The following is a 27,691-nucleotide window of genomic DNA, read 5'->3' as shown; positions in this document are numbered from 1 at the left end:
TTTTCCAACATCGTAAAGGTTTTCCAAAAGAGTAAAACATGCATGAATACAGCTACAAAATTCCACCGCCACTGTATTTATATGACATATAGATTCCTTTGCCTCCAAATTAAGTAGGCTGTCAGTCATAAAGTAATATTTTCTTTGTTAACAAGGATAAATTAGTCAGAACATCTATTCCTGTTCTGCAGAAGAGTTTACGATATTTTGGAACACAGAAAAGCAGCATAAAATTCTGGTGCAAGACACTCATCGTTAAAAAGTAATATTCACAATCACTATTAAAATACAAACAAAACAACATAAAATAATATCCTTCACTGTATCTCATAAGTACACTGCTTAATTGTTGAACGTTGGTTGGTTGATTCTATTCCCTTTTATTCCCAGTCCTCTTGTCTGTTTAAGAGTGCAGCAGCAGGAGGCATCTCTCATCCCTGCATGGTCTCTTGTCATGTTCTAATCAGTCCCAAGGCAACTGAATAGGCACGTCACTGCATTAGCCTCGGCTCTGAGTGCCCCTCCTTTTGACTGAGAGGTGTGGAGCACAACAAGTGTCCCTCTGCATCCATCCTCTCACTCCCATCTTTGACAGAGGTGCGGAGCACAACAAGTGTCCCCCTGCATCCATCCACCCTCCCACTCCCCTCTTTGACTGAGCATAGCCCAGCAAGGGGCACAGGTACTCTATTGTCCACCGGTAAGAATGAATCCATGCATATCATGTGCCATTCAATAAGATGTTCCTCTTAAGTGTGAGATGTTGTCCTTAAATGTCACCAGTCAGTCATGACCCTAAAGAGCCATGAGGAAATTGATGTCCACTGGCTACTGCACGGCTGAATGGAGGTTGACTGCACCATTTCTTTGTGACATTAAGTGTGTCTCATAGGTCATATATAACCTGCGGAAGGAAAAAAAAGGAGAAAATGTGCCCCCTTAAAAATCAGTTAAAGAACAATATGTCCTAATTATGGTTTTCAATACAAAAGAGGTAATGGAATGGAAGATTGTATATTTGGTGCAAGCAAATGGAATGCAATGTTCGAGACAAGACAATCAAAGTGCAGTATGATCAAGACGATGCTCAAATCAAATCTTTCTTACATCTATAGTTAATGTTGTCTTTTCCAATCAGACTTTCCCCATAGAGAGATTGGCATATAATTGAACATAATCAAGAATTGTGTATAAAAAGAATTCCCTGTTAATCATCTTCCCGCTTCTCCACAATCAGTGTCTCTGTGTGGATTAATCCACCATCCACTAAACACAGACACAATAATGAAACATATTCATGACATTCAGAAAGAGATGTTTAGACAGATTGTACATACTTCTGCTAAGCAGAGATGCGCCTGCAGCGTAAAAAATATTGTGCTAGTTTAGTGACAGGTAGCCTAGCGGTTAAGACCAAAAGGTCCCTAGTTCGAATCCACAATGTGACTAAGTAAAAATTCTGTCAATGTCCCCTTGAGCAAGGCTTTGCTCCTGTAAATTGCTCTGGATAAGAGTGTCTCTTAAATTATGTAAATGTATTTTGAAAAATGTTGCAACTATTTGCATCAGCTTTTTGAGTATTTCCAACATGAGGTATCCATATGTATAGTATACTTAATATTTGGTGTTTCACAAGTCCAGCATCTAAAAAAATGCCTTAGATCCAACTTAATTTGATCAATTCCAAAACTGTATCTGTTAGATCTAGTTAATATTTTTGATTAGTTACTTTCAGTGATGGTGTCTTATTGTTTTAACATAGATTCATATTTTTGATTATCAGTCATTTTAACCCACTTTCGCAGGCATTGTTGAGCATAGTGCTCAATCCACTAGCAGTGGAATAAGTGGTGGTAGAGCTGCAAGCAGTGTGGAATGTTGCATTTGCCTCGGTCATTTAAGGGTGGTGCACATGACATTGTTGATGTTGCGAATATGTTGTGTCATCGGCTTTGATATCCGTGTACCATGATCCAGTACACCTCAAAGCACAACAAACTGCTTAATACTAATATAGAAATATAGTTCTTTCTTCAAACATGCATATAATATTGTGTAAAAGTATCATGAAGTCTAAAAAATTGGAATTACCCACAATCCTTTTAAACGGGGCCACATGGCAAGTTGTTGCAAGAATTTAGGGAATAGGGTGCCATTTGGGACTCGGCCTGTATCCTCTGTGCTCAGTGCAGGGTCTGGCTCCTCTGGCCGGTCAAAATGGGCAATGGCACGTACAGTATATGTGTTACAGTACATGTTTAAATTCAGTGTTTAAATCTGGGATATCTTCTCCAGCGACACATTATGTGGGTGTGAGGGTCTTCTCAGTGCAGCGTCTGCCTCAGGTTTCTATGGCTGTTACAGTATGTGTGTATTCTGGGATACCTTCTGCATTTCCTGAATGTCTATAGCACAGTATGGGTATTACAGTAAATGTAACAGTACATGTTTAAATGTCATGTTTAAATCTCAGATACCTACTCCAGGTTATCTGAGTGTCTCTCTATGGCATATTCAGTACAGTATGTGTGTTACAGTATATGTGGTTAAAATCGCATCTTTAAATCTGTCCACTACATGTCCCAATGGCACATACAGTATCTATGAAATGTTTAAATCTGTCCTCTACATGTCCGAATACAGTATGTTTGAAATGTTCAAATCTGGGATACCTTCTCCAGATCCTCCATGATCAGATCCTGCTCCTTCACGTCGCTCTCTGACGATCGCCCGCCGGATGTCCGCCCGACAACTTCCTCCCGACCCAGCCCCTTCCTGTTCACCAAAGCCAATTCCGACCCCCCTGAGCCGGGCCCGGTGGGCAGGTGCAGGTTCGCTGGTAACACTGCATTGCCTTGGATACGATGCGAGTAGGTCTTCTGGCGCTCCATAACTGCAGAGCACAGCTGGAATTTAAATGCGGCCTGGAACCCCCTTCGGAAGTTCTCATTGAAGAAGCCGTAGATGATGGGGTTGACGGAGGAGTTGAAGAAGGCCAGCCAGTGGGCCAGCGGGTACACGTAGATGTTAATGATGCGGTGCTGGCTTGCCGTCAGGCTGGCGTAGTCGCTCAGCATCATCAGCGTCCACAGCGGGAGCCATGACAGGATGAAGAGAAGCGCCACCACCAGCAACATCTTGATCACCCTCTTCTTCTTCTTCGACTGACGGTGGTTGTCCAAGCTGGGTTTCGTCCCACCGCTGCTGCCACTACCACTGCACCCGCCGGAGGAGGGTACGGCCGTCTTAAAGAGGGTGAATCCGATGCGGGCGTACATGATGACAATGAGTGATAATGGGGCTAGATAGATGTTAGCGAATAGGACGGTGGTGTAGATCTTCCTCATCTCTTGATTGGGCCAGTTCTCACGGCACCAGTAGAAGGGGCGGGTGTTGTTGTAGCCGTCCCCCAGTAGGATAAGGACACGCTGCTCCTTGGTCACCTTGGAAATACAGTCACAATAAAAAAAAACAGAAAGGGATGAAAATGTGTCTGATGCTTACGCTTTACATTGATGTTAAACTTGACATGTTGATGTGTCCCTCTCAAATCCGTTGATTAATAAAACCTGACATGCACCAGCATTAGACAGTGTACCTGGAGCATGACCCCTGAGGGACACATTATGGAGATAGCCAGCACCCAGATGATGATGATGATCAGTGTGGAGGTGGAGATTGTCAGCTTCTGCTTGAAGGGGTACACGATGCAGCGGAACCTGTTCAGACGGGAGGTGAGGGGGGAGGAGAGTATAAGAGCATTCTGTAAAATGTCTGTATTGTGAAATTGTCTGTTGTGCTGTGAAATTGCGTTGAAATTGTCTAAACACACACAGACACGCACAATTAATTTAATAAAATGATTTAATCAGTTGAAAGAAACCTCACCTATCCACAGCTATTGCCACCAGAGTAAAGACTGAAGCTGACACTGATATGCCTTGAACCATCCCACTCAGCTTACACACTAACCTCCCAAAAGGCCAGCCTGTCAAAAGAGACATATTCAGAATATACAAGAAGGGAGATATCTGGGACAAATAATGAGTCATGTGAAATGGATTCTGAGGTGGAATCTCTTTTCACATAAAATGTTATTTGTCAGATACGCTGAATACAACAAGTGTAGCCTTTAACGTGAAATGCTTACTTACGAGCCCCTTTCCGAACAATGCAGTTAAAAATGTGAAAATTAACAAAGAAATAAAAAGCAAATAGAAGTAACACAAAATAACACAATAAAATAACAATAACGAGGCAATATACAGATTATATACAAGGAGTAATGGTACCGTGTACTGAGTACGTGGTAGTTGGGGTGATTGATTGAGGTAATATGTACATGTAGGTTTGGTTAGGTGATTGATTAATTGAAGTACTATGTACATGTAGGTAGGGGGCGAAAAGCAGAACATCCGGGTAACCGTTTAATTAACAGTTCAGCAGTCTTATGGCTTTGGGGTAGAAGCTGTTCACAAGCCTTTTGGTCCCAGACTTGGCGCTCCAGTAACGCTCTGCGGTAGCAGAAAGAACAGACTGTGACTTGGGTGGCTGTAGTCTTTGACAATTTTCCCTCTGACACCGCCTGGTATAGTATTTATGCTGCAGTAGTTTATGTGTCGGGGGGCTAGGGTCAGTCTGTTACATCTGGAGTATTTCTCTTGTCTTATCCGGTGTCCTGTGTGAATTTAAATATGCTCTCTCTAATTCTCTCTTTCTCTCTTTCTTTCTTTCTTTCTCTCGGAGGACCTGAGCCCTAGGACCATGCCTCAGGACTACCTGGCATGATGACTCCTTGCTGTCCCCAGTCCACCTGGCCGTGCTGCTGCTCCAGTTTCAACTGTTCTGCCTGCGGCTATGGAACCCTGACCTGTTCACCGGACGTGCTTGTTGCACCCTCGACAACTACTATGATTATTATTATTTGACCATGCTGGTCATTTATGAACATTTTAACATCTTGACCATGTTCTGTTATAATATCCACCCGGCACAGCCAGAAGAGGACTGGCCACCCCTCATAGCCTGGTTCCTCTCTAGGTTTCTTCCTAGGTTTTTGGCCTTTCTAGGGAGTTTTTCCTAGGGAGTTTTTCCTAGCCACCGTGCTTCTTTCACATGCATTGCTTGCTGTTTGGGGTTTTAGGCTGGGTTTCTGTGCAGCACTTTGAGATATCAGCTGATGTACGAAGGGCTATATAAATACATTTGATTTGATTTGATTATAGAGGTACTGGATGGCAGGGAGCTGGGCCGTACGCATTACCCTCTGTAGCGCCTTGCGGTCGGATGCCGAGCAGTTGCCATACCAAGAGGTGATGTAGCCATTCAAGATGCTCTTGATGGTGCAGCTTTAGAACTTTTTGAGGATCTGAGGGCCCATGCCAAAATATTTTCAGCCTCCTGAGGGGGAAAAAGGTGTTGTCATGAATGGGGTGTGCTCGGCCCTCCGTTTCCTGTAGTCCACGATCAGCTCCTTTGTCTTGCTGACGTTGAGGGAGAGTTTGATGTCCTGGCACCACATTGACAGGTCTCTGACCTCCCTGTATGCTGTCTCATTGCAGTCGGTGATCAGGCCTATCACCGTTGTCTCGTCAGCAAACTTAATGATGGTATTGGAGTTGTGTGCAGCCTCGCAGTTGTGGGTGAGTACGGGAAGGGGCTATGCACGCACCTCTGAGGGGCACCCATGTTGAGGGTCAGCGTAGAGGACCATATTGTTGCCTAACCTCACCACCTGGGACCACCAGAGGGTCCAGTATCCAATTGCAGAGGGAGGTGTTTAATCCCAGGGTCCTTAGCTTAGTGATGAGCTTAGAGGGCACTGAGCTGTAGTCAATGAACAGCATTCTCATGTAGGCATTATTTTTGTCCAGGTGGGAAAGGGAAGTGTGGAGTGCAATAGAGATTGTTTCATTTGTGAATATGTTGGGGCTCTATGTGAATTGGACTGGGTCCAGCCTTTCAAAGCATTTTATGGCTACAGATGTGAGTGCTACGGGGCAATAGTCATTTAGACAGGTTACCTTGGTGTTCTTGAGCACGAGTACTTTGGTAGTCTGCTTGAAACATGTGGGTATTACAGACTGGGTCAGGGAAAGTTTGAAAATGTCAGTGAAGAAACTTGCTAGCTGTTCAGCACATGCTCTGAGTACGCGTCCTGCTAATTCGTCTGGCCCTGCGGCCTTCTGAATGTTAACCTATTTAAAGGTCTTACTCACATGGGCTATGGAGAGTGCGATCACAGTCGTCAGGAACAGCTGGTGCTCTCATGCATGATTCAGTGTTGATTGCCAGAAGCGAGCATAGAGGGCATTTAGCTCCTCTGGTAGGCTTGCGTCACTGGGCAGCTCGCGGCTGGGTTTCCCTTTGTAGTCCATGAGAGTTTGCAAGCCCTGCCACATCTGACAAGTGTCAGAGTAAGATTAGATTTTAGTCCTGTATTGATGTTTTGCCTGTTTAATGGTTCATCGGAGAGCATAGTGGATATCTTATAAGTGTCCAGATTTGTGTCCTGCTCCTTGAAAGTGGAAGCTCTACCATTAGCTCAGTGTGGATGTTGCCCGCAATCCATGGCTTCTGATTAGGATATGTACGTACGGTCACTGTGGGGACTATGTCGTCGATACACTTATTAATTAAGCTGGTGACTGATATGGGAAACTCCTCAATGCCATTGGATGAATGCCATAGCATATTCCAATCTGTGCTAACGAAACAGTCCTGTAGTTTAGCGTCCGCTTCATCGGACCACTTCCATTTTGAACGCATCCCTGGTACTTCCTGTTTGAGTTTTTGCTTGTAAGCAGGAATTAAGAGGATGGAGTATTGGTCATATTTGCCAAATGGAGGGCAAGGGAGAGCTTTGTATGCGTCTCTGTGTGTAGAGAAGAGGTGACCTAGAGTTTTTTTCACCTCTAATTGCACAGGAGACTTGCTGGTAGAAAGGAGGTAAAACGGATTTCAGTTTCCCTGCATTAAAATCCCTGGCCACTTGGAGTGTCATATTTGGGTGAGCATTTTCTTATTTGCTTATGGCCTTTGTCGTGTCTTTCATTCAATTGAAGACATAATTTATCAAATAATTTCTCTAATTATTATTACGTGATTAAACTAATCATGTAAATGTAATTAACTAGGATGTTGGGGCACCAAGGAAAATCTTCAGATTACAAAGTTAGAATTTTCCTAATATAACTTCAGATATTTTAATATCTGATCAATTAGTCTTCTAATTGATTAATTAGTCTTTACCTCACGTGAGTCTCATTCCAAATGTCGTAAATTGTAGGTTATCTGCATGAACCCAGCCTTTACTATGAATCATCCATACACCAATTGTCTTAATCATTTATTTACTAACTAAATATTCACAGAAATGCACAAACAAACAAACAGTAGATATGGTTACAAGGAAATGATAGGGGAGGTTCCCTAGTGGGCTAAGCCGATATGACGGCTTGGTGGACAAAGGGAAGTGGGTGTGGACTGAGAAGGGCGGGAGAGACAAAAGAGTCACTACACAGTTGATAATTATATTAATTGAAATGCTAATCCTTTGCACATGAACGCTCACTCATTCGGGAATAATTGCAATCAATATATATTTACGCTCAGTGTGTCGTCATGATCTCTGCTGGAATCGTCCGTCTTTCTGTTGGATAGTTCATCCAAGCGTCTCTCTGCTTCCCTGGAGTCTTTTGTGGTTAGAATGGATATTTCAGAGTACCATTCAGAAATGTTCTTATAGAATATATGTTTCGGCGGTTGTTGGTCTTCGCATCCCAGGTTAACAATTTCTGGCTGCAGACTAGTAATTAGTATCGAAGATTTGCTCTTATTCTGTCGGGATCGATAGTCTCAGAGTTTAAACATTTCCACCCGTGTAGCCAATGCTCCACGTGGTTTGGTTAGGAATTCAACAACCATTACAACCTTAGCTTATACTGAGGTTTTTGTGGTCTCACTCAAACCTTTGCCCTCTTGGTGACCGACGTACGCATGGTCTGAAGTGGGTTTCTTCAGGTGGGGGTTTTATTCAGAACAGTAGAAAAGGGCTGTCCCATGAGCCAGATCATGTCTGTGCTCATGACTTGACCTTTGCCTCTCCTGAGTCCGTTGGGGAGTTGCAGCGATGAGACAAGATTGCAATTGGATATCACGAAATTGGGAAGAAAAAGGAGGTAAAATAAAAACAAAAATGATAATAATAAAAACATTTACCAATGCTTTAAAGTACTACTAAAGTAGTTTTTGGGGTATCTGTACTTTACTTTAGAATTTATATTTTTGACAACGTTTACTTTTACTTCACTACATACCTAAAGAAAATTATGTACTTTTTACTCCATATATTTTACCTGACACCCAAAAGTAATTGTTACATAATGAATGCTTAGTAAGACACAAAAATTGTCAAATTCACACACTTATCAAGAGAGCATCCCTGGTCCTCCCTACTGCCTCTGATCTGGCAGACTCAGTAAACACACTTGTTTTGTTTGTAAATTATGTATGAGTGTTGGAGTGTGCCCATGGCTATCCATACATTTTTTTAAAGAACATGGTGCCTTCTGGTTTGCCTTAATATAAGGAATTTGAAGTGATTTATACTTTTACTTTTGATATTTAAGTATATTTACAACCAAATACTTTTAGACTTTTACTCAAGAAGGATTTGACTGGGTGACTTTCACTTTTACTTTAGTAATTTGTTATTAAGTTATCTTGACTTTTACTCAAGTATGACAATTGGGTACTTTTTCCACCACTGCCCAATGGCTCCTCTCTGTTCCTCCTGTTTGCACTCTGCCCTGGATTAGTACGGTTTCCCCTTCCCTGTTTTTTCCCAACCTAACTACTCCGCCTTGATCTTCACCGCCTGAATAATAACTATCGGTTGTCCTCTGATGTCCTTATGCCTTCCACTCATTGGGCATCCTATGTACAGTTGAAGTCGGAAGTTTACATACACCTAAGCCAAATACATTTAAACTCAGTTTTTCACAATTCCTGACATTTAATCCAAGTAAAACTTCCCTGTCTTAGGTCAGTTAGGATCACCACTTTATTTTTAGAATGTGAAATGTCAAAATAATAGTAGAGATTTATTTACTTCAGCTTTTATTTCTTTCATCACATTCCCAGTGGGTCAGAAGTTTACATACACTCAATTAGTATTTTGTAGCATTGCCTTTAAATTGTTTAACTTGGGTCAAACATTTTGGGTAGCCTTCCACAAGCTTTCCACAATAAATTGGGTGAATTGTGGCTCATTCCTCCTGACAGAGCTGGTGTAACTGAGTCAGGTTTGTAGGCCTCCTTGCTTGCACACGCTTTTTCAGTTCTGCCCACAGATTTTCTATAGGAATGACGTCAGGGCTTTGTGATGGCCACTCCAATACCTTGACTTTGTTGTCCTTAAGCCATTTTGCCACAACTTTGGAAGTATGCTTGGGTCATTGTCCATTTGGAAGACCCATTTGCGACCAAGCTTTAACTTCCTGACTGACGTCTTGAGATGTTGCTTCAATATAGCCACAGAATTTTCCTCTCTCATGCCGCCATCTATTTTGTGAGGTGCACCAGTCCCTCCTGCAGCAAAGCACCCCCACAACATGCTTCAAGGTTGGGATGGTGTTCTTCGGCTTGCAAGCCTCCCCCTTTTTCCTCCAAACATAATGATGGTCATTATAGCCAAACAGTTATATTTTTGTTTCATCAGACCAGAGGACATTTCTCCAAAAAATATGATCTTTGTCCCCATGTGCAGTTGCAAACCGTAGTCTGGATTTTTTTATGCCGGTTTTTGAGCAGTGGCTTCTTCCTTGCTGAGCGGCCTTTCGGGTTATGTCGATATAGGACTCGCTTTACTGTGGATATAGCTACTTTAGTACCTGTTTCCTCCAGCATCTTCACAAAGTCCTTTGCTGTTGTTCTGCTAATATCTGACAACTAATATCTGACAACAAGCTAGACTTCCTCCTCTGAACTGAAACTTGCCAACAACCTGGTGATTATTTTTCTCTTAACCAAGCTACTACGGGTAAGAATACTGGATTGGATGGATGATGTGGTAGGCACAGCTTGTCCCATGAATTAATCACAAAAATTGAGGATTAGCTGATAACTACGAAACAAACATTCTGGATAATATAGAGAATCTGGAACTATTTATTGATCAGCATTTTGATATGCTCAAAAAATAAACAGATACATCCAAGCGAACAAGAGAAGACCTTTCCTCGAGTTCTGCGAGCGAAACGGGAGAAAAGTCAACGTCTAAAATTCCAAACTTAACATTGAAGGGGGACGTTTTTATAACAAAGTCTCCATAAGATAGAGCATTGCTTACAAGCATGAGCGAGCAGTTAAAAAAACTGGATCTATTGCCTGGGCTACTGAGGGAGGTTGAGGCCTTAAAAACAGGAATGGATTACAGTAATAAAATGATGGAAGAAATACAAGCAGAAAATAAGATATTGAAAACTACCGTGAACTCCCTAAAAGACACTACAGAGAGGCTATGGTATGATAATAAAACAATGAAAGCTGAATTACTTGATCTAAAGTGCAGAAGTATGAGAAATAATATTGCTATAATGGGAATAAAGGAGGATGAAAATGAAAACTATCAGTCAACGGAGGAAAAAGTCAAGGTGTTCATGAAACTGATAGAGTTCAGTGTGTCAAATTGGAGGGCCTGTTGTCCGGACCTCTGGCAGTCTCTATAGGGGTGCCACAGGGTTCAATTCTTGAGCCAACTCTTTTCTCTGTATACATCAATGATGTCGCTCTTGCTGCTGGTGAGTCTCTGATCCACCTCTATGCAGACGACATCATTCTGTATACTTCTGGCCCTTCTTTGGACACTGTGTTAACAACCCTCCAGACGAGCTTCAATGCCATACAACTCTCCTTCCGTGGCCTCCAACTGCTCCTAAATACAAGTAAAACTAAATGCATGCTCTTCAACCGATCGCTGCCTGCACCTGCCCGCCTGTCCTGCATCACTACTCTGGACGGTTCTGACTTAGAATATGTGGACAACTACAAATACCTAGGTGTCTGGTTAGACTGTAAACTCTCCTTCCAGACTCACATCAAACATCTCCAATCCAAAGTTAAATCAAGAATTGGCTTCCTATTTCGCAACAAAGCATCCTTCACTCATGCTGCCAAACATACCCTCGTAAAACTGACCATCCTACCGATCCTCGACTTTGGCGATGTCATTTACAAAATAGCCTCCAATACCCTACTCAACAAACTGGATGCAGTCTATCACAGTGCCATCCATTTTGTCACCAAAGCCCCATATACTACCCACCACTGCGACCTGTACGCTCTCGTTGGCTGGCCTTCGCTTCATAATCATCGCCAAACCCACTGGCTCCAGGTCATCTACAAGACCCTGCTAGGTAAAGTCCCCCCTTATCTCCGCTCACTGGTCACCATAGCAGCACCCACCTGTAGCACGCGCTCCAGCAGGTATATCTCTCTGGTCACCCCCAAAGCCAATTCCTCCTTTGGCCGTCTCTCTTTCCAGTTCTCTGCTGCCATAGACTGGAACGAACTACAAAAATCTCTGAAACTGGAAACACTTATCTCCCTCACTAGCTTTAAGCACCAGCTGTCAGAGCAGCTCACAGATCACTGCACCTGTACATAGTCCATCTATAATTTAGCCCAAACAACTACCTCTTCCTCATACTGTATTTATTTATTTTATTTATTTTATTTTGCTCCTTTGCACCCCATTATCTCTATTTCTACTTTGCACTTTCTTCTACTACATATCTACCATTCCAGTGTTTTACTTGCTATATTGTATTTACTTTGCCACCATGGACTTTTTTGCCTTTACCTCCCTTATCTCTGTATATATGACTGTATATTTGTTTTACTCCATGTGTAACTCTGTGTTGTTGTATGTTGTCGAACTGCTTTGCTTTATCTTGGCCAGGTCGCAATTGTAAATGAGAACTTGTTCTCAACTTGCCTACCTGGTTAAATAAAGGTGAAATAAATAAATAAATAAAATAAAACGTAATCTCAAGATGACGAACGAACAGGTGGAAACAATTTGGCGGCAGAGCAGAGGGAAGGCCCCGTCTGATCGTAGCTATGCTAACCCACTACAAAATGAAAATTGCCTTGTTATAACAAGGTAGGGAACGGAAGAACACCCCATTCTCTATTAATGAACAATTTCCTCATGAAATAGTGGAAAGACAACGTGCCCTGTACCCCGTCATCTAGTGGTCAATAAATGATATGTAAATAATCAAACGTTCAAGGATTCGAAGATTACAACATGGCTGTGAGTGATAGCTACCTCCTGTTGAAGTAGTCCCCGATACATATTTGCACCGCATTACACAGTACAAATATGGATTCATTGTTTTTTTACAAAAAAATATTTTTTGCATGAACAACTTTTATTTTTGTTTTATTCATGCATTATGGAACCGTGGACTATGTGGATTTAAAATAATGTTGGATTTATGGTAATGCAGATTGGGTATAATGAACTTATCCTTTTTCTATTTAGGCAATATGGAACTTTGGACTATATGGACGTAATATCAGGTTGTGATTTAGGGGAAGGCAGACCTTTTTTTCTTTATGATTTTTTATGTATTTAATTTGAAGATTGTACATTAGAAATACCAAGGTACTTTTTTTGTTTAATATGATACGTCCTAATTGTAAAGGTCGGGTATATTAAGACTTAAAAGCTGTTATATAGTGTGACCCTTGTTCGCCGATGTGAATCGGAATTTTGGTATTTTATAAGGATCTCCATTAGCAGTTGCAAAAGCAGCAGCTACTCTTCCTGGGGTCCACATAAAACATGAAACATACTACAGAATGACATAGAACATCATTAGACAAGAACAGCTCAAGGACAGAACTACATACATTTTTTAAAAGGCACATGTAGCCTACATATCAATGTATACACACAAACTATCTAGGTTAGAATGATTAGCTTTTAAGATAAAACTGAATAAATATGAATAGATGTATTATAGGGCTAGGATAAAGGATTATATAATTAAAAACCTGCCTAGGTTCTCTATTGGAATAGGCCTATACGATCCTAAAACAATTGGTATTATCCTTTTACATTTAAAAAATATCTCAATATAAAAATGTAAAGGATGATTATTCTTCCGATACACACCGGCAAATGGATGGATGAGGTATTGTCGACAGGGTTGTTGTCTTTAGTGTGTGTGGGCTGGTTAACACTGGGATAAAGTGATTCAAGTTAACGGTATAACTAATACAATAATTGGCTTATGGAAGCACTTCTCTAAGCGAGAGAAAGGTATATTATATATTTCTATATAAGCTATTTATGCTACCTTTTATATTCTTGATCGTAAGATATAGGCCTAGGTGTAAAACAGCTGAGGTGATAGAGCAACGACCCTGGAATAAAAAACATAATGTGTAGGGTGGAGAGAGGGTTGGTTTTACAGATTTACTCGCTCTGGATTGTCAGTACTGCATGTGTTCTTGGCTGTCGTGCCGTGGCTGTGTCGGAATCGATTGTGAGTTGAACTTGAGTATGCCTTCCCATAAGGGAGTGCCCGGGGTTGGCTTGCAGTCGGCTCTGGCACAGCCATGGCACGATACAACAGGATATCATGTGATGCCCAAAACACATTTTTTCCTTGCGGTCATTAGCGGCTGTTAGAATCTGTGTTTCTTTTTCCTTCTTCCTTTTTTTGTCGGAATACAACAGGATATAATGAGGACTACATGAAATATGTCTTGCATGTAATGGACATTAAAAAAGGTACTGGTCTTGTGATATATTTAGGTTGTTTTCTCTTCTTTTTTTAATGAACAATTGAATCCAATGAACTGAGAAGGCTATACTGACATGCTTATAGCCTTGCTAGGACTTTCAAATATGAGCCTGCGTGTATAAGATTGTGCTGTTATTATTTATTTTAATATTATCTATTATTGTTAGAATTTTTTTCTGACTGTTTTCCATGTTATTTGGTTAGTTCTCTTAGGCATCCTCATAGATAATTATGTTATCATGGGACTGCCCATATTTCCCTCTGGCCAACGCCAATTGGCGGCCAAGGGTTTGCCTTAGGACGCAAAGGTGCATCGTGAGTCAGGGAGATGGTCTGATGGTCTTAGTGACAACAGACCTAGATATAGGGGAGGTTTTAGTGGGTGAAATATTAGGACAATTGCTTGAAACAATTGAACATTATGGAACATTGAAGGTACCAGGTCTGGTCTTCATAGCAGAGAAAGTATGATTAGAATTTATATATAAACGCCTGGAATACTTTAATTTTGGTGAATCTCTTATACAATGTGTTAAAGTTATGTACAGCAACCCCAGATGTAAAATAGTAAACAATGGTTATTTCTCAGAAAGTATTGAGCTTTTAAGAGTAAAACAAGGCTGTCCGGTGAGGCCATATCTATTTATTATGGCCATTGAAATGCTAGCTATTAAAATTAGATCCAAGAGGAACATCAAGAGGTTAGAAAACCAGGGGATAAAAACAAGTGTCAATGTATGCTGATGACTCTAGTTTTTTTCTTAAGTCCGCAAACTGGATCCCTGCACAGTCTCATTGAAGATCTTGATCACTTTTCTAGCCTCTCTGGATTAAATCCTAATTATGACAAGTGTACCATATTACATATTGGATTGTTAAAAAAATACAGTGTTTACACTACCTTGTAGTTTACCAATAAAATGGGTGGATGGTGAAGTAGACATACTTGGTATTCACATCTCAAAAAATATAAATGAACTTACCACAATTCATTTCAAGAAAGTTAGCAAACATGGATATCATTTTGCAACCATGGAGAGGTAAATACTTGTCTATTAATGGAAAAATTACATTGATTAACTCTTTGGTCCTATCACAGTTTACTTACTTACTAAAGGCATTGCCTACTCCAGATTATTTGTTTTTAAAATCATATGAGCAATAAATATTTAATTTTATTTGGAATGCTAAGCCAGACAAAATTAAACGTGCCTATTTATATAATGAATATGGGGGTCTAAAATTATAAAATATTAAAGCTTTAAACCTCTCACTAAAAGCTTCACTCATCCAAAAATTACACTTAAACCCCAAAATGGTTCTCCAGTAGATTATTAAGAAAAACTCATCCTTTGTTCAAAATAGCTTTTATGCCTTTATACAGATAAAAACTTCTCATTTCCGACTAATTGAAAATTACATTTTGTTTAATGTATCGCCCTTTCTTAAACAAGCCATACAAAGCTGGTTACAATTTCAGTTTTATCCTCCAGAAAAGATAGAACATATATTACAACAAATGATATGGTTAAACTCAAATATATTGATTAATAAAAAAACTTTCTTTATGGATTTTTTTTACATTTTTTAAATTATATTTATGAATGATATGAATATAAATGGAGGAGTTATGTCACATATGCAGTTATATGGGAATATATATAATATATATGGGAATATCTGCTCTATCCAAATTTATTTCCAACTGATTGCAGCACTACCACAAAAATGGAGGAGGCAAGTGGAAAAGGGAGAAGGTAGGGAACTTGTTTGCCTGCCATATTTTAAAGATACAAATTGGCTGAAAGGGACTGGCATAAATGGAAAAATGTAAGAGTTTTATCTGAGGACAAAAATGTTGACCATGGCACATGGTTCATGAACTGGTACAAAAAACTACACTTGACTCAACAGTTAAGAGTTTTTCAATTTAAATTATTATTTCAAATTCTTGCCACCAAGAGAATGCTATATATATGGGGCATACAACAGTCTCAGCTCTGTAGATTTTGTTGCGAAGAGACAGAAAAAATAGATCACTTATTCTGGTATTGCCCCTACGTAGCTTGTTTCTGGTCACAGGTTCAGGAATCGTTAAAAAAAAATCACAACATGCATCCACAACAGGTTAAAATGAACCTTAAAAATAGCAGTGTTGTGCGATCTGGAAAGCCATAGCCAGTCAATAAATTATAATAATACTCATAGGAAAGGTTTTCGTCTTTAGCTCACAATCTGAATAATATACGATTAGAAAGATTAAAAATGTTGTAAAACAGCACAATTGAAAAATATATGGCACATGGAAACCAAATAAGGGTGGTCTATGGTGATACTGTAGGTGGGATAGGCTGAGAGTGGCTGAGGGTTGGGATTAAAGAGTTTGTTTGGTAATGTATTGTTGTTATATATAAAAGTACCTGTCACGGTTGTCGTAAGGAGGAGCGGACCAAAGTGCAGCGTGTGTGTCGTTCCACATTTTATTTACACTGTGAAACTATGCAATACATAAATAAACTGAATGACAAAAACAACAAACCGTGACGCAGAGGTGAAAACATACACTGACTCAAAAATAATCTCCCACAAACCCAGGTGAAAAAACCCCTACATAAGTATGATCTCCAATTAGAGACAACGAGGACCAGCTGCCTCTAATTGGAGATCATCCCAAACAAAACCAACATAGAAATACAAAGCTAGAACATGACCATAGAAATAGAAAACATAGAAGAAGAAAAAACCTGTCACGCCCTGGCCTACTCTACCCTAGAAAAATAACATCTTTCTATGGTCAGGACGTGACAGTACCACCCCCCCCCCCCCCCCCCCCCCCCCCAAAGGTACATCACACCAAAACAAATGAAATACCGTATACAAAAAGGTTGTAGTCAGTCGGTCAGTCAGACAAGCCAATCCGCCGACAGATCTCCAGCGGAGAAAGGCCACGAAGAGGTGTAGGCCACCGACGCCGACGCAAAGAGTGGATCCGATCCTGGGTAGACTTGCTATTAGGCTACACAAAGCACACTTTTAAAGCAACAGAACAAACGGAAGAGAGAAGCTTCAGAACTGAGGGTTGAACACATCCTCATTCACGTTTCCATCACAACCCCACTTTTGCGTAGCTGATGCTGGCTATTTAATTGGGAATTAAAGGGGAAGCCCCCTATTGGAAGGAGAAGCATTATTTAATTGAGAATTAAAGGAAAAGCGCTCTATTGGAAGGAGAAGCACTGAGACGGTTCAGAAAAAGTCAGGGCCGTCACAATACACTGACTCAAAGATAATCTCCCACAAACCCAGGTGGAAAAAAACCCTACTTAAGTATGATCTCCAATTAGAGACAAAGAGGACCAGCTGCCTCTAATTGGAGATCATCCCAAACAAAACCAACATAGAAATACAAAACTAGAACATGAACATAGAAATCGAAAACATAGAGAGAGAAAAAACCCTGTCACGCCCTGACCTACTCTACCTTAGAAAATAACATCTTTCTATGGTCAGGACGTGACAGTACCATGTATGTAAAATGTATATGTAAAATGTATATGTAAAATGTATGTATATGTAGCAAAAAAGCTGTAAAAAAACTAAGATATTTGTCCTCCGTGGAGGGGTGAAAATATATATATATTTTTAAATATATATTTACAAAATAATTGCAACTCCCGCTGGTTTTGGCTACCTGTGTCACCCTCACTCCACCAGCCGTGGTGGCGGCCTAGCTGTACTGGGCAACTCCAAAATCCAAATAACTAAACTGTCTTACTGTCTCCTCATTTGAATACATTGCTTACAATTTATCTTGCTTCATGATCACTATCCTTGTATACTGTCCTCCTAAATCTAATGAATAATTCCTGTCTGAACTGCTCACCGTTGCAGTCCCACTCTCCCCCCGCTTACTGTTGCTTGGTAATATTAATATTCACGTGGACTCGAACTCTAAACTTCCCTCTTTCCTACTTACCTATTTCATTGCTGTTCTGGACTGTTTCAATATTACCAACAATTTTCCCACTCAGATCAAGGGACACAAACTTGATCTTGTTGGAGACTATCTGACTTGAGCCCATTTTAATCTGTTTATAATTGTATAATTAGCCTGCCAGTAGTGATTTTCCTGTTATGGGTTAGATGGAATGATACACATGATACACATACTGTATGTGCATTGTATTTGGGCAGAGAGCAAGGATGTTTCCATATGGGTTGAATAGAAGCCATACTCTGTAAAACATACAAGTCAAAACTGTAACTAGGCCACTCAGGAACATTCAATGTCGGCTTGGTAAGCAACTTTAGTGTATATTTGGCCTTGTGTTTTAGGTTATTGTCCTGCTGAAAGGTGAATTTGTCTCCCAGCCTCTGTTGGAAAGCAGACTGAACAAGGTTTTCCTCTAGGATTTTCCAGGTATTTTTATCCCCCCCAAAAAACTCCCTAGTCCTTGCCTGACAAGCATACTCATCAATGGCAGTCAATACCGTTTAAGATGAGGGAGGACTTTTTTTAAATGAGCATGGCCTTACTTCTATTACAGCATATTGTTTGACTGTCATTCATATTCCATTCACCCAGTTCAATGTAACGTCGATAGGTTTAGTCTAATACATGATATTAAAATGTTCCCTATACCCATCATGAGGTTGCTACAACCTAGCTACGAATAAAAGTTTACAACCTAGGTGCACAGGTCCAGAGGATTTTTTTTGTAGAAGGTGACAGACAGTGACACATTCAATACTGCCTTGCATACTCTTGCCTGCATCTAGCTGATCTAGGGTGTATTCATTAGTCCAACAGTTGCAAACAAGAGTTTCTATTGGACAAATTCAGGTATGTTCATCCCAGTTTTGCTTCCATTTAAGAAATGTTTTTCAACAGAATTGGCGGAATGAATATACCCCTGATCACCACAAACACAGTTCACTTTCATAGCAGCCATACGCAAACAGCATGATAATTTGCTCATTGTATAATTCCTTCTCAGATCTACGTGCTCTCCTCTTCTCACTTTTTCCCATCCCTTGTGGACTTCCATGCACTACAACAGCTGTCTGTGACCAGGCGAAAAAACCTTTCCAAGCCAAACCTTCATACCATAACCACTAACCACTACTCACAGCCTACATCGTCACCATATTAGCTAATTTCATAGTCAACATAGCTAGCTACACGAACTAATGCCTTAGTAAACACGCAACAATTATGCAGTACAGTGTAGAGAAAGCCGTTTAGCAGTTACACCGGCAGGCCCCAGTGGCAATACATTTATATAACCAAAAGCTTACTTTGACTTGGAAAAGTTCCCATGTTAGAGAACCATAGACAGCTAGCTAACATAGCATCCCTCTCTATTTGACACCGGTGTTTGATTGGGCTAAACTAGCCAGCTGCATTCGCTAGCTAGGTAAGTGAAAGTGAGAAAAAAAAGGAAATATAGCTCTCTCTATCTCTCTCTTTCCATTGCTGCTCCTTCATTTTTGAAGTAATTAATTTGTTAACTGTTCAAATATTGTCTTTCTCACTCTTTAAGTCAAATACCCACCACATTCTCTGCACCGCAGTGATAGCTAGCTGTAGCTTATGCTGTTTTAATTCTTTGAATCTTTGATTGGGTCGACAAAGTGTCAGTTCATACTGCAAGTGCTCTGATAGGTTGGAGGACGTCCTCCAGAAGTTGTCCTAATTACTGTGTAAGTTTGAAAGGGGGTGAGAAACATGAGCCTCCAAGGTTTTGTATTGAAATAAACATACCCAGAGGAAGATGGAAACTAGCTGTCCATCCGGCTACACCATGGTGCTACCTCATCAAATCAAAATCACATTTTATTTGGCAATATGAATAGAATGCTGTTGATTGCTGTTGAGGCTACTGTAGACCTTCATTGCAAAACAATGTGTTTTAATCAATCATTTGAAGACGTGAAAATATTTTGTATAGTTTTATCTTAAAATTGTTTCACTATATTTATTTTTCTGAAATTCACTGAGGATTTTCCTCCCCTTCTTCTCCTGAGGAGCCTCCACTGACACCCATACCATAATGCAGCCACCACCATGCTTGAAAATAGAAGAGTGGCACTCAGTGATGTGTTGTATTGGATTTCATGAACACGATGGTGTTCTCCGTTTTTCACTACGACCCCCACAAGTGTCACAGGACTCATCTGAAGGTAACCCATACAAACAAATGGAAGTATAGAGGTAGTTTTGTGCCCAAAAAAATAAGGGGTTAAATATGTGTCCAAAAAATATGCAGTTGAAGTTGAAAGTTTACATACACCTTAGCCAAATACATTTAAACTCAGTTTTTCACAATTCCTGACATTTAATCCAAGTAAAAATTCCCTGTCTTAGTTAGGATCACCACTTAATTTTAAGAATGTGAAATGTCAGAATAATAGCAGAAAGAATGATTTACTTCAGCTTTTATTTCTTTCATCACATTCCCAGTGGGTCAGAAGTTTACATACAATCAATTAGTATTTGGTAGCATTGCCTTTAAATTGTTTAACTTGAGTCAAACATTTCGGGTAGCCTTCCAAAAGTTTCCCACAATAAGTTGGGTGAATTGTGGCTCATTCCTCCTGACAGAGCTGGTGTAACTGAGTCAGGTTTGTAGGCCTCCTTGCTTGCACACACTTTTTCAGTTCTGCCCACAGGTTTTCTATAGGATTGAGGTCAGGGCTTTGTGATGGCCACTCCAAAACCTTGACTATGTTGTCCTTCAGCCATTTTGCCACAACTTTGGGAGTATGTTTGGGGTCATTGTCCACTTGGAAGACCCATTTGCGACCAAGCTTTACCTTCCTGACTGACGTCTTGAGATGTTGCTTCAATATATCCACAGAATTTTCCTCTCTCATGATGCCATCTATTTTGTAAAGTGCACCAGTCCCTCCTGCAGCAAAGCACCCCCACAACATGATGCTGCCACCCCTGTGCTTCACTGTTGGGATGGTATTCTTCGGCTTGCAAGCCTCCCCCTTTTTCCTACAAACATTTCAAAAACAGGACCTTTTGGGCATAATGACCATCATTATGATGGTCATTATGCCCAAAAGGTCCTGTTTTTGTTTCATCTGACCAGAGGACATATCTCCAAAAAGTACAATCTTTGTCCCCATGTACAGTTGCAAACGTAGTCTAGCTTTTTTGGTGGTTTTGAAGCAGTGGCTTCTTCCTTGCTGAGCGGCCTTTCAGGTTATGTCGCTTGTTTTACTGTGGATATAGCTACTTTTGTACCCGTTTCCTCCAGCATCTTCACAAGGTCCTTTGCTGTTCTTCTGGGATTGATTTGCACTTTTCGCACCAAAGTACGTTCATCTCTAGGAGACAGGACGCGTCTCCTTCCTGAGCGGTATGACGGCTGCGTGGTCCCATGGTGTTTATACTTGCATACTATTGTTTGTACAGATGAACTTGGTACCTTCAGGCGTTTGGAAATTGCTCCCAAGGATGAACCAGACTTGTGGAGGTCTACAAATTTTTTTCTGAGGTCTTGGCTGATTTCTTTTGATTTTCCAATGATGTCAAGCACAGAGGCACTGAGTTTGAAGGTAACCTCTGAGGAAGCACAGTTCCCGCTCAGCCCAGTCAAAACTCTTCGCTGCTCTGGCACCCCAATGGTGGAACAAGCTCCCTCACGACGCCAGGACAGCGGAGTCAATCACCACCTTCCAGAGACACCTGAAACCCCACCTCTTTAAGGAATACCTGGGATAGGATAAAGTAATCCTTCTAACCCCCCCCCCTAAAAGATTTAGATGCACTATTGTAAAGTGGTTGTTCCACTGGATATCATAAGGTGAATGCACCAATTTGTAAGTCGCTCTGGATAAGAGCGTCTGCTAAATGACTTAAATGTAAATGTAAATGTAAGCCTTGAAATACATCCACAGGTGCACCTCCAATTGACTCAAATGATGTCAATTAGCCTATCAGAAGCTTCTAAAGCCATGACATCATTTTCTGAAATTTTCTAAACTCTTTAAAGACAAAGTCACCTTAGTGTATGTAAACTTTAGACCTACTGGAATTGTGATACAGTGAATTATAAGTGAAATAATTTGTCTGTAAACATTGTTGGAAAAATTACTTGTGTCATGCACAAAGTAGATGTCCTAACCGACTTACCAAAACTATAGTTTGTTAACAAGTAATTTGTGGAGTGGTTGAAAAACGAGTTTTAATGACTCTAACTCTAAAGTGTATGTAAACTTCCGACTTCAACTGTATTTCCTGAGCTTTCTTATCTCTTAGATATAGGACAAACATTTGAAAACCTTATTCCTTATGATGAATTTTTTGACTACCTTTTTTGTAATTTATGAATGTGTAACTCAATGTCCTAGAATTCTAAATTAAATAGCTAAATGACCATCTTAAAGCAATGCCATATGTTAGCTTAGTCCAGGCAACTTGTTAAGCAAATGTACAATTCCTTAGACCTCATGGCTTGGTTTTTGCTCAGACATGCACTGTCAACTGTGGGACCTTATGTAGACAGGTTTGTGCCTTTCCAAATGATGTCCAATCAATTTAATTTACCACAGGTGGACTCCTATCAAGTTGTAGAAACATCTCAAGGATGATCAATGGAGGCAGGATGCACCTGAGCTCAATTTCGAGTCTCAAAGCAAAGGGTCTGAATAATTATGTAAATGAGGTATTTCTGTTTTATTTTTTTATAAACATTTCAAAAAACCTGTTTTTGCATTTTCATTATGGGGTATTGTTTGGGGGGAAATGATTTAATACATTTAAGAATAAGGCTGTAACGTAACAAAATGTGGAAAAAGTAAAGGGGTCTGAATACTTTCCAAATCCACTGTACAGTATAAGTTACCAGACCCGGACTGAGTGATTGCTGACCCTGGAGTTCCCTTTAATCTCCACTGAGTTAAATTCATTTGCCTTCAAAATGTTTGCCTCTCGTGGAATGATCCATCTCCAAAAGTCCTTACATTTCATGTGGGGCAGAGCTCTCCAACCCTGTTCCTGGAGAGCTACCATCCTGTAGGTTTTCGCTCCAATCCTAATCTAACCTGATATTAATAATTAGCTAGTTGATAAGCTGAATCAGGTTAGTTACAACTGGGGTTAGAGTGAAATCCTACAGGAGGATAGCTCTCCAGGAACAGGGCTGGAAAGCCCTGCTCTAAGCAATTTTTTTTTACCTTTATTTAACTAGGCAAGTCAGTTAAGAAGAAATTCTTATTTTCAATGACGGCCTAGGAACAATGGGTTAACTGCCTTGTTCAGGGGCAGAACGACAGATTTGTACCTTGTCAGGATTTGAACTTGCAACCTTTCGGTTACTAGTCCAACGCTGCCGCCCCAATTCAGGCGGATGCTTTTTTACTGTGTTTGTTTCATATCATTGTGTTTTGTTTTTCGTGTTTGCTTTCCATGTATTGTGTAAATGATGTGTATATATACACTGAACAAAAATCTAAACGCAACATATAACAATTTCAAAGATTTTACTGAGTTACAGTTCATATGAGGAAATCAGTCAATTTAAATAAATTATTTAGGCCCTAATCTATGGATTTCACATGACTGGAAATACAGATATGCATCTGTTGGTCAAAGATTCCTTAAAAGAAATGGGCCTCTCAATTGGCCTGAGGATCTAGTCACGATATTTCTGTGCTTTCAAATTGCCATCCATAAAATGCAATTGTATTTGTTGTCCGTAGCATATGCCTGCCCATACCATAACCCCACCTCCACCATGGGGCACTCTGTTCACAACGTCAGCAATCCGCTCGCCCACATGATGCCATACACGTGTTCTACGGTTGGATGTACTGCCAAATTCTCTAAAATGATGTTGGAGGCGGCTTATGGTAGAGAAATTAACATTCAATTGTCTGGCAACAGCTCTGGTGGACATTCCTGCAGTCAGCATGTCAATTGCACACAACATCAAAACTTGAGACATCTGTGGCGTTGTGTTGTGTGACAAAACTGCACATTTTAAAGTGGACTTTCATTGTCCCCAGCTCAAGGTGCACCTGTGTAATAATCATGCTGTATCAGCTGCTTGATATGCCACTACTATCAGGTGGATGGATTACCTTGGCAATGGAGAAATGCTCACTAACAGGGAGGTAAACAAATTTGTGCACATAATTTGAGAGAAACAAGTTTTTTGAGCATAAACAACATTTCTGGGATCATTTATTTCAGCTCATGAAACATGGGACCAACACTTTACATGTTGCGTTTATATTTTTGTTCATTGTACATACTAATTATATACTATAATTGTGGTTAAACTAGGGTTGAGCAGGAGTGTGGACATGAAGCTAGGGTTAGGGTTAGGGTTGTGGTTGAGGCTAGGATTAGGGTTGAGCAGGAGTGTGGACATGAAGCTAGGGTTAGGGTTAGGTTTGTGGTTGAGGCTAGGATTAGGGTTGAGCAGGAGTGTGGACATGAAGCTAGGGTTAGGGTTAGGTTTGTGGTTGAGGCTAGGATTAGGGTTGAGCCAGAGTGTGGACATTAAGCTTGGGTTGGTGTTGTGGTTGAGGCTAGGGTTAGGGTTAAGAGGCCTTTGGCTACTAACCTGTTATGATGTTGTCCACCAGGGTAGTTGGCATGCAGAAGATGCCCACCAGTAGGTCACTGATGGCCAGGTTGAGTATAAAGAGGTTGGTGACCGTCCTCATGTTCTTGCTCCGCAACACAATGAAACACACAACACCATTCCCCACCATGCACACCAGGAAAATGAGCAGGTAAGACACAATGAAGACTACCACCACTGAGGGCTTGTGGAGGTAGAGGTCCACGTAGGTGATGTTCTGTTGGTAGTATGGGTATGGCGGGTGCAGGAGGTCCCTGGATGAGTTGAAGAAAGTGGTGTTCCAGTCTTCTGTGCTGTTGGAGCTGATGGCATCCAGAGTGTGCGTCATGGTGGAATCTGAGGACAGAGATGGCGAGAGAGCGAGAGAGCGAGAGAGCGAGAGAGAGAAAGAGGAGAGGAGATACGGTAGTTTTGGGGCCTTGAAGGCACTTTCCATTGACATACAGTGCGCCTAATGTGAATAATCTTCTAATGTGTACATAGTGTGTGTGTGTGTGTGTGTGTGTGTGTGTGTGTGTGTGTGTGTGTGTGTGTGTGTGTGTGTGTGTGTGTGTGTGTGTGTGTGTGTGTGTGTGTGTGTGTGTGTGTGTGTGTGTGTGTGTGTGTGTGTGCAAGAGTGGATGGGTGGAGGTGGAACCTTTCCATTCACATCAATAAGATTTCAATTACCATGACCGTGTGCTGAGACCTTGTTAGAAACATCCCCTTGACAAAGTCATCTAATCAAGAGAGCCCATACTTAGATAGGTTAGAGCCTTTACAATACCTAGGTAATAACAGGCAACACCACACTCACAGGAAGTGGATATTGATTGGTTATTACGTATAAAACACAACATAGTCTCCAGAAATCCATAAGAACCATTTTTCTGCCTTGATGATTGTGTGATGATTCAGTCAACTATATGCCATCTCTCACACACTCACTCACTCAAACACACACTCAAACACAGATGACAAAAGCATGAGCGAAGTGAAAAATGTCAAGGTATTTTTGCTAGTGATTATATTCTGCTGGTGTGCTGGTACCCTGCTGAGCACCATGGCATCAAAACGTTATTCATCAATCACATCAGCTCTGCCTCAAAAACGGTCAAAGTTTCTCCTCAACTGGAGAGAATAACTATTGATGTCAAGCTCCTTTCTCTCTGAAGTTTCTAACCTGCCAATGATTGATAAGTGGCCTAAGCTCCTTTGGGCTTTTGTTAATTAACTTTCACATGTGAAACATTGACAGAATTGACAAGATGTTTTGAAGTCCGAAGTACAGTAAGCGAGGAATTTTAATTGGATGGAGAACAAATTCCACCAACCTGGGAAATTAACAGCTCATTTCCAGGGTCAGTGCACCTGCAGCACCTCATAACTCAAACTACAGGTGAGAGATCTGCTGATAAAATGTACTCTAGTAATCATTCTGAATTTCAATCAGCATATTCTCCAGGGATGTCTCCTGGGCAGATCTGGGACCAGATGTTCAATCCCAGTGCTAGGCACTTGTTTTCGTTTTAAGCCTTTCCCAAACCTTAACCCTTAACTCAACCACTCGGAATTAATGCCTAAACTTATGTTTAACCCTATCCCTAACCTTAACCCAGTGGTGTAACCCAGCGCAAAATTGGCCCAGCGTGTCCGGGTTTGGCCGGGGTGTGTTCCTAGCTGACTTGCCCAGTTAAATAAAGGTTAAATAAATTAATTATAATTCTCATAGAATGGTTCACACAGGGAGCTTTCCTTCGCTGGACAGGCCGTTTGGAAATGTTTTGGCATAATTAGAGTATACTGACAGCTTGACTGACAACTATGATATGGCACCACATGGCATAATTAAAACGTTACGCCATGGCGTAATTTTGTGACAACTAAGATATGGCACCACAATGTCCAGCCATGGCGTAATTATGTTGCTGCACGGGTTGGCGTTTTATTTGGAGATTAGGTTGTCTGTAAACCTCTTCAACCTCCAGTCAACAACTAGACAAAACCAAGACCAAGATATTAAGGTAAACAAGCAGGATAACTGAGCAGAAGTAAGTCACCCTCCCTCTGCACGTATACAGAATGTCTGATCTGAACAAATCGAGATTTCATTTCAGAACCTTGGACAGCGGGATAGCGGCGTTCCGAGGTTCCAACCTTCAGCACCACCAATGGATAACGACAGTTATGGAACTAATTCAAATTCTACTCATGTAGATGTTAATATTCAATATGTAATGAAATGTCCATATTTAATTACATTCACATAAACTCAATTTCAGTTCCTGAACAAGCTAACTATAAACTAAATTGAATTGTGCCAATCTCTAGCATTAAATTATGTGGATGGGAGAGGGTATACTGCTATACCATCTGCCATTGTTCAGAAAGATCAGTCCTATACACTGTAGGCCAGCCCTCTGCTCACTCAGCTCCGTCAGTCAACTCTGCAAGAGTTGAGCAAATGACACGAATATTTTAATTTGCAGTTGCAATCAAGCACCGTCAACAATTAGGTTGATTATTGGCCACGGGACGGAAGTCGTTCTCTTGCTTTGAAGAGACGAGGCAATCTGTATGCATTTGAAATGAAATAAAGGCAGTCTTTTTCAATAGGTAGGCTAATGCATTGATGATTGATCATTATTTTCTAACATACTTCATGTAATTCTTAATTAAGTTATTATAATTTCTGCTCACACTCACTCCTAAAATATGCTTTTGTTGTATTAACCTAACAGTGTAGATTTTGTTTTATTATTCAATCAGCAAATCCTTAAAAAAGAAAAACAACAAAGATCGTACCTTGAGTAACTTGAAAAAGATGTCCAATGTATATTTCCTTCCAAAATGTGAATATGGAAGACTCAAAAATCCAAAGAGATGTATGTGCGCCACTTGTTAATAAGAAAGCATTGCTGTGAAGATGCTCCGTAGCCTACATCGCAACGACCTAGAGGACAGACACGGACAGAGTGCTGTTGCTCCACGCGCTTTGACACAAATAGCAAAATCCACTAACAAGCGCAAGATACATTGCATGGGGTGGGAGGAGGCGCGGATCGCGGGTAAGTAAAGTGCGTGCCACCCAACGCCCCACTGTTTCTCGCGCAACAAAAGGTTGCCCAAAGAGGGAATTATAGAGGAGAGCAAAGGTGACGAGATCACATCAACTGCGTGGGTGGTGGTGGTGCTGTAATTCAATTAAATGTCTCCAATTAAAATGCAATTGCCATATCTAGTGGCATACAAGAGCAAAAACAGTAAATATCGACTTTTTGGCATCTC

The 27,691-nt window shown here is 40.7% G+C and overlaps 1 protein-coding gene across 1 annotated transcript; it reads right to left on the bottom strand.

Moving 5' to 3' along the window:
* Window positions 1–145: 145 nt before the first annotated feature.
* Window positions 146–27,378, bottom strand: LOC115159864 (neuropeptide FF receptor 2-like). The gene is made up of 6 exons (XM_029709937.1): window positions 27,209–27,378; window positions 24,404–24,760; window positions 3,889–3,988; window positions 3,599–3,719; window positions 2,673–3,443; window positions 146–904 (listed from the first exon to the last, which is right to left on the bottom strand). The coding sequence occupies exons 2-6, from the start codon at window positions 24,750–24,752 to the stop codon at window positions 887–889; spliced, it is 1,359 nt and encodes a 452-aa protein (XP_029565797.1). The 5' UTR covers window positions 24,753–24,760; window positions 27,209–27,378; the 3' UTR covers window positions 146–886.
* Window positions 27,379–27,691: the final 313 nt, after the last annotated feature.

Source organism: Salmo trutta, chromosome 23 (assembly GCF_901001165.1).
Source record: "Salmo trutta chromosome 23, fSalTru1.1, whole genome shotgun sequence".
NCBI lineage: Eukaryota > Metazoa > Chordata > Actinopteri > Salmoniformes > Salmonidae > Salmo > Salmo trutta.
This window is presented reverse-complemented; position numbering and strand designations above follow the sequence as displayed.

What these genes read in the sequence shown, in the direction of transcription:
- LOC115159864 (XM_029709937.1), bottom strand. Translation starts at nt 24,752, where the DNA reads ATGACGCACACTCTGGATGCCATCAGCTCCAACAGCACAGAAGACTGG. An exon ending in GGTGGACAACATCATAACAG is followed by an intron (nt 3,989 to 24,403) that starts GTTAGTAGCCAA and finishes CTCTTTTGACAG; the next exon opens with GCTGGCCTTTTGGGAGGTTA. An exon ending in GTGGCAATAGCTGTGGATAG is followed by an intron (nt 3,720 to 3,888) that starts GTGAGGTTTCTT and finishes CCGTCTGAACAG; the next exon opens with GTTCCGCTGCATCGTGTACC.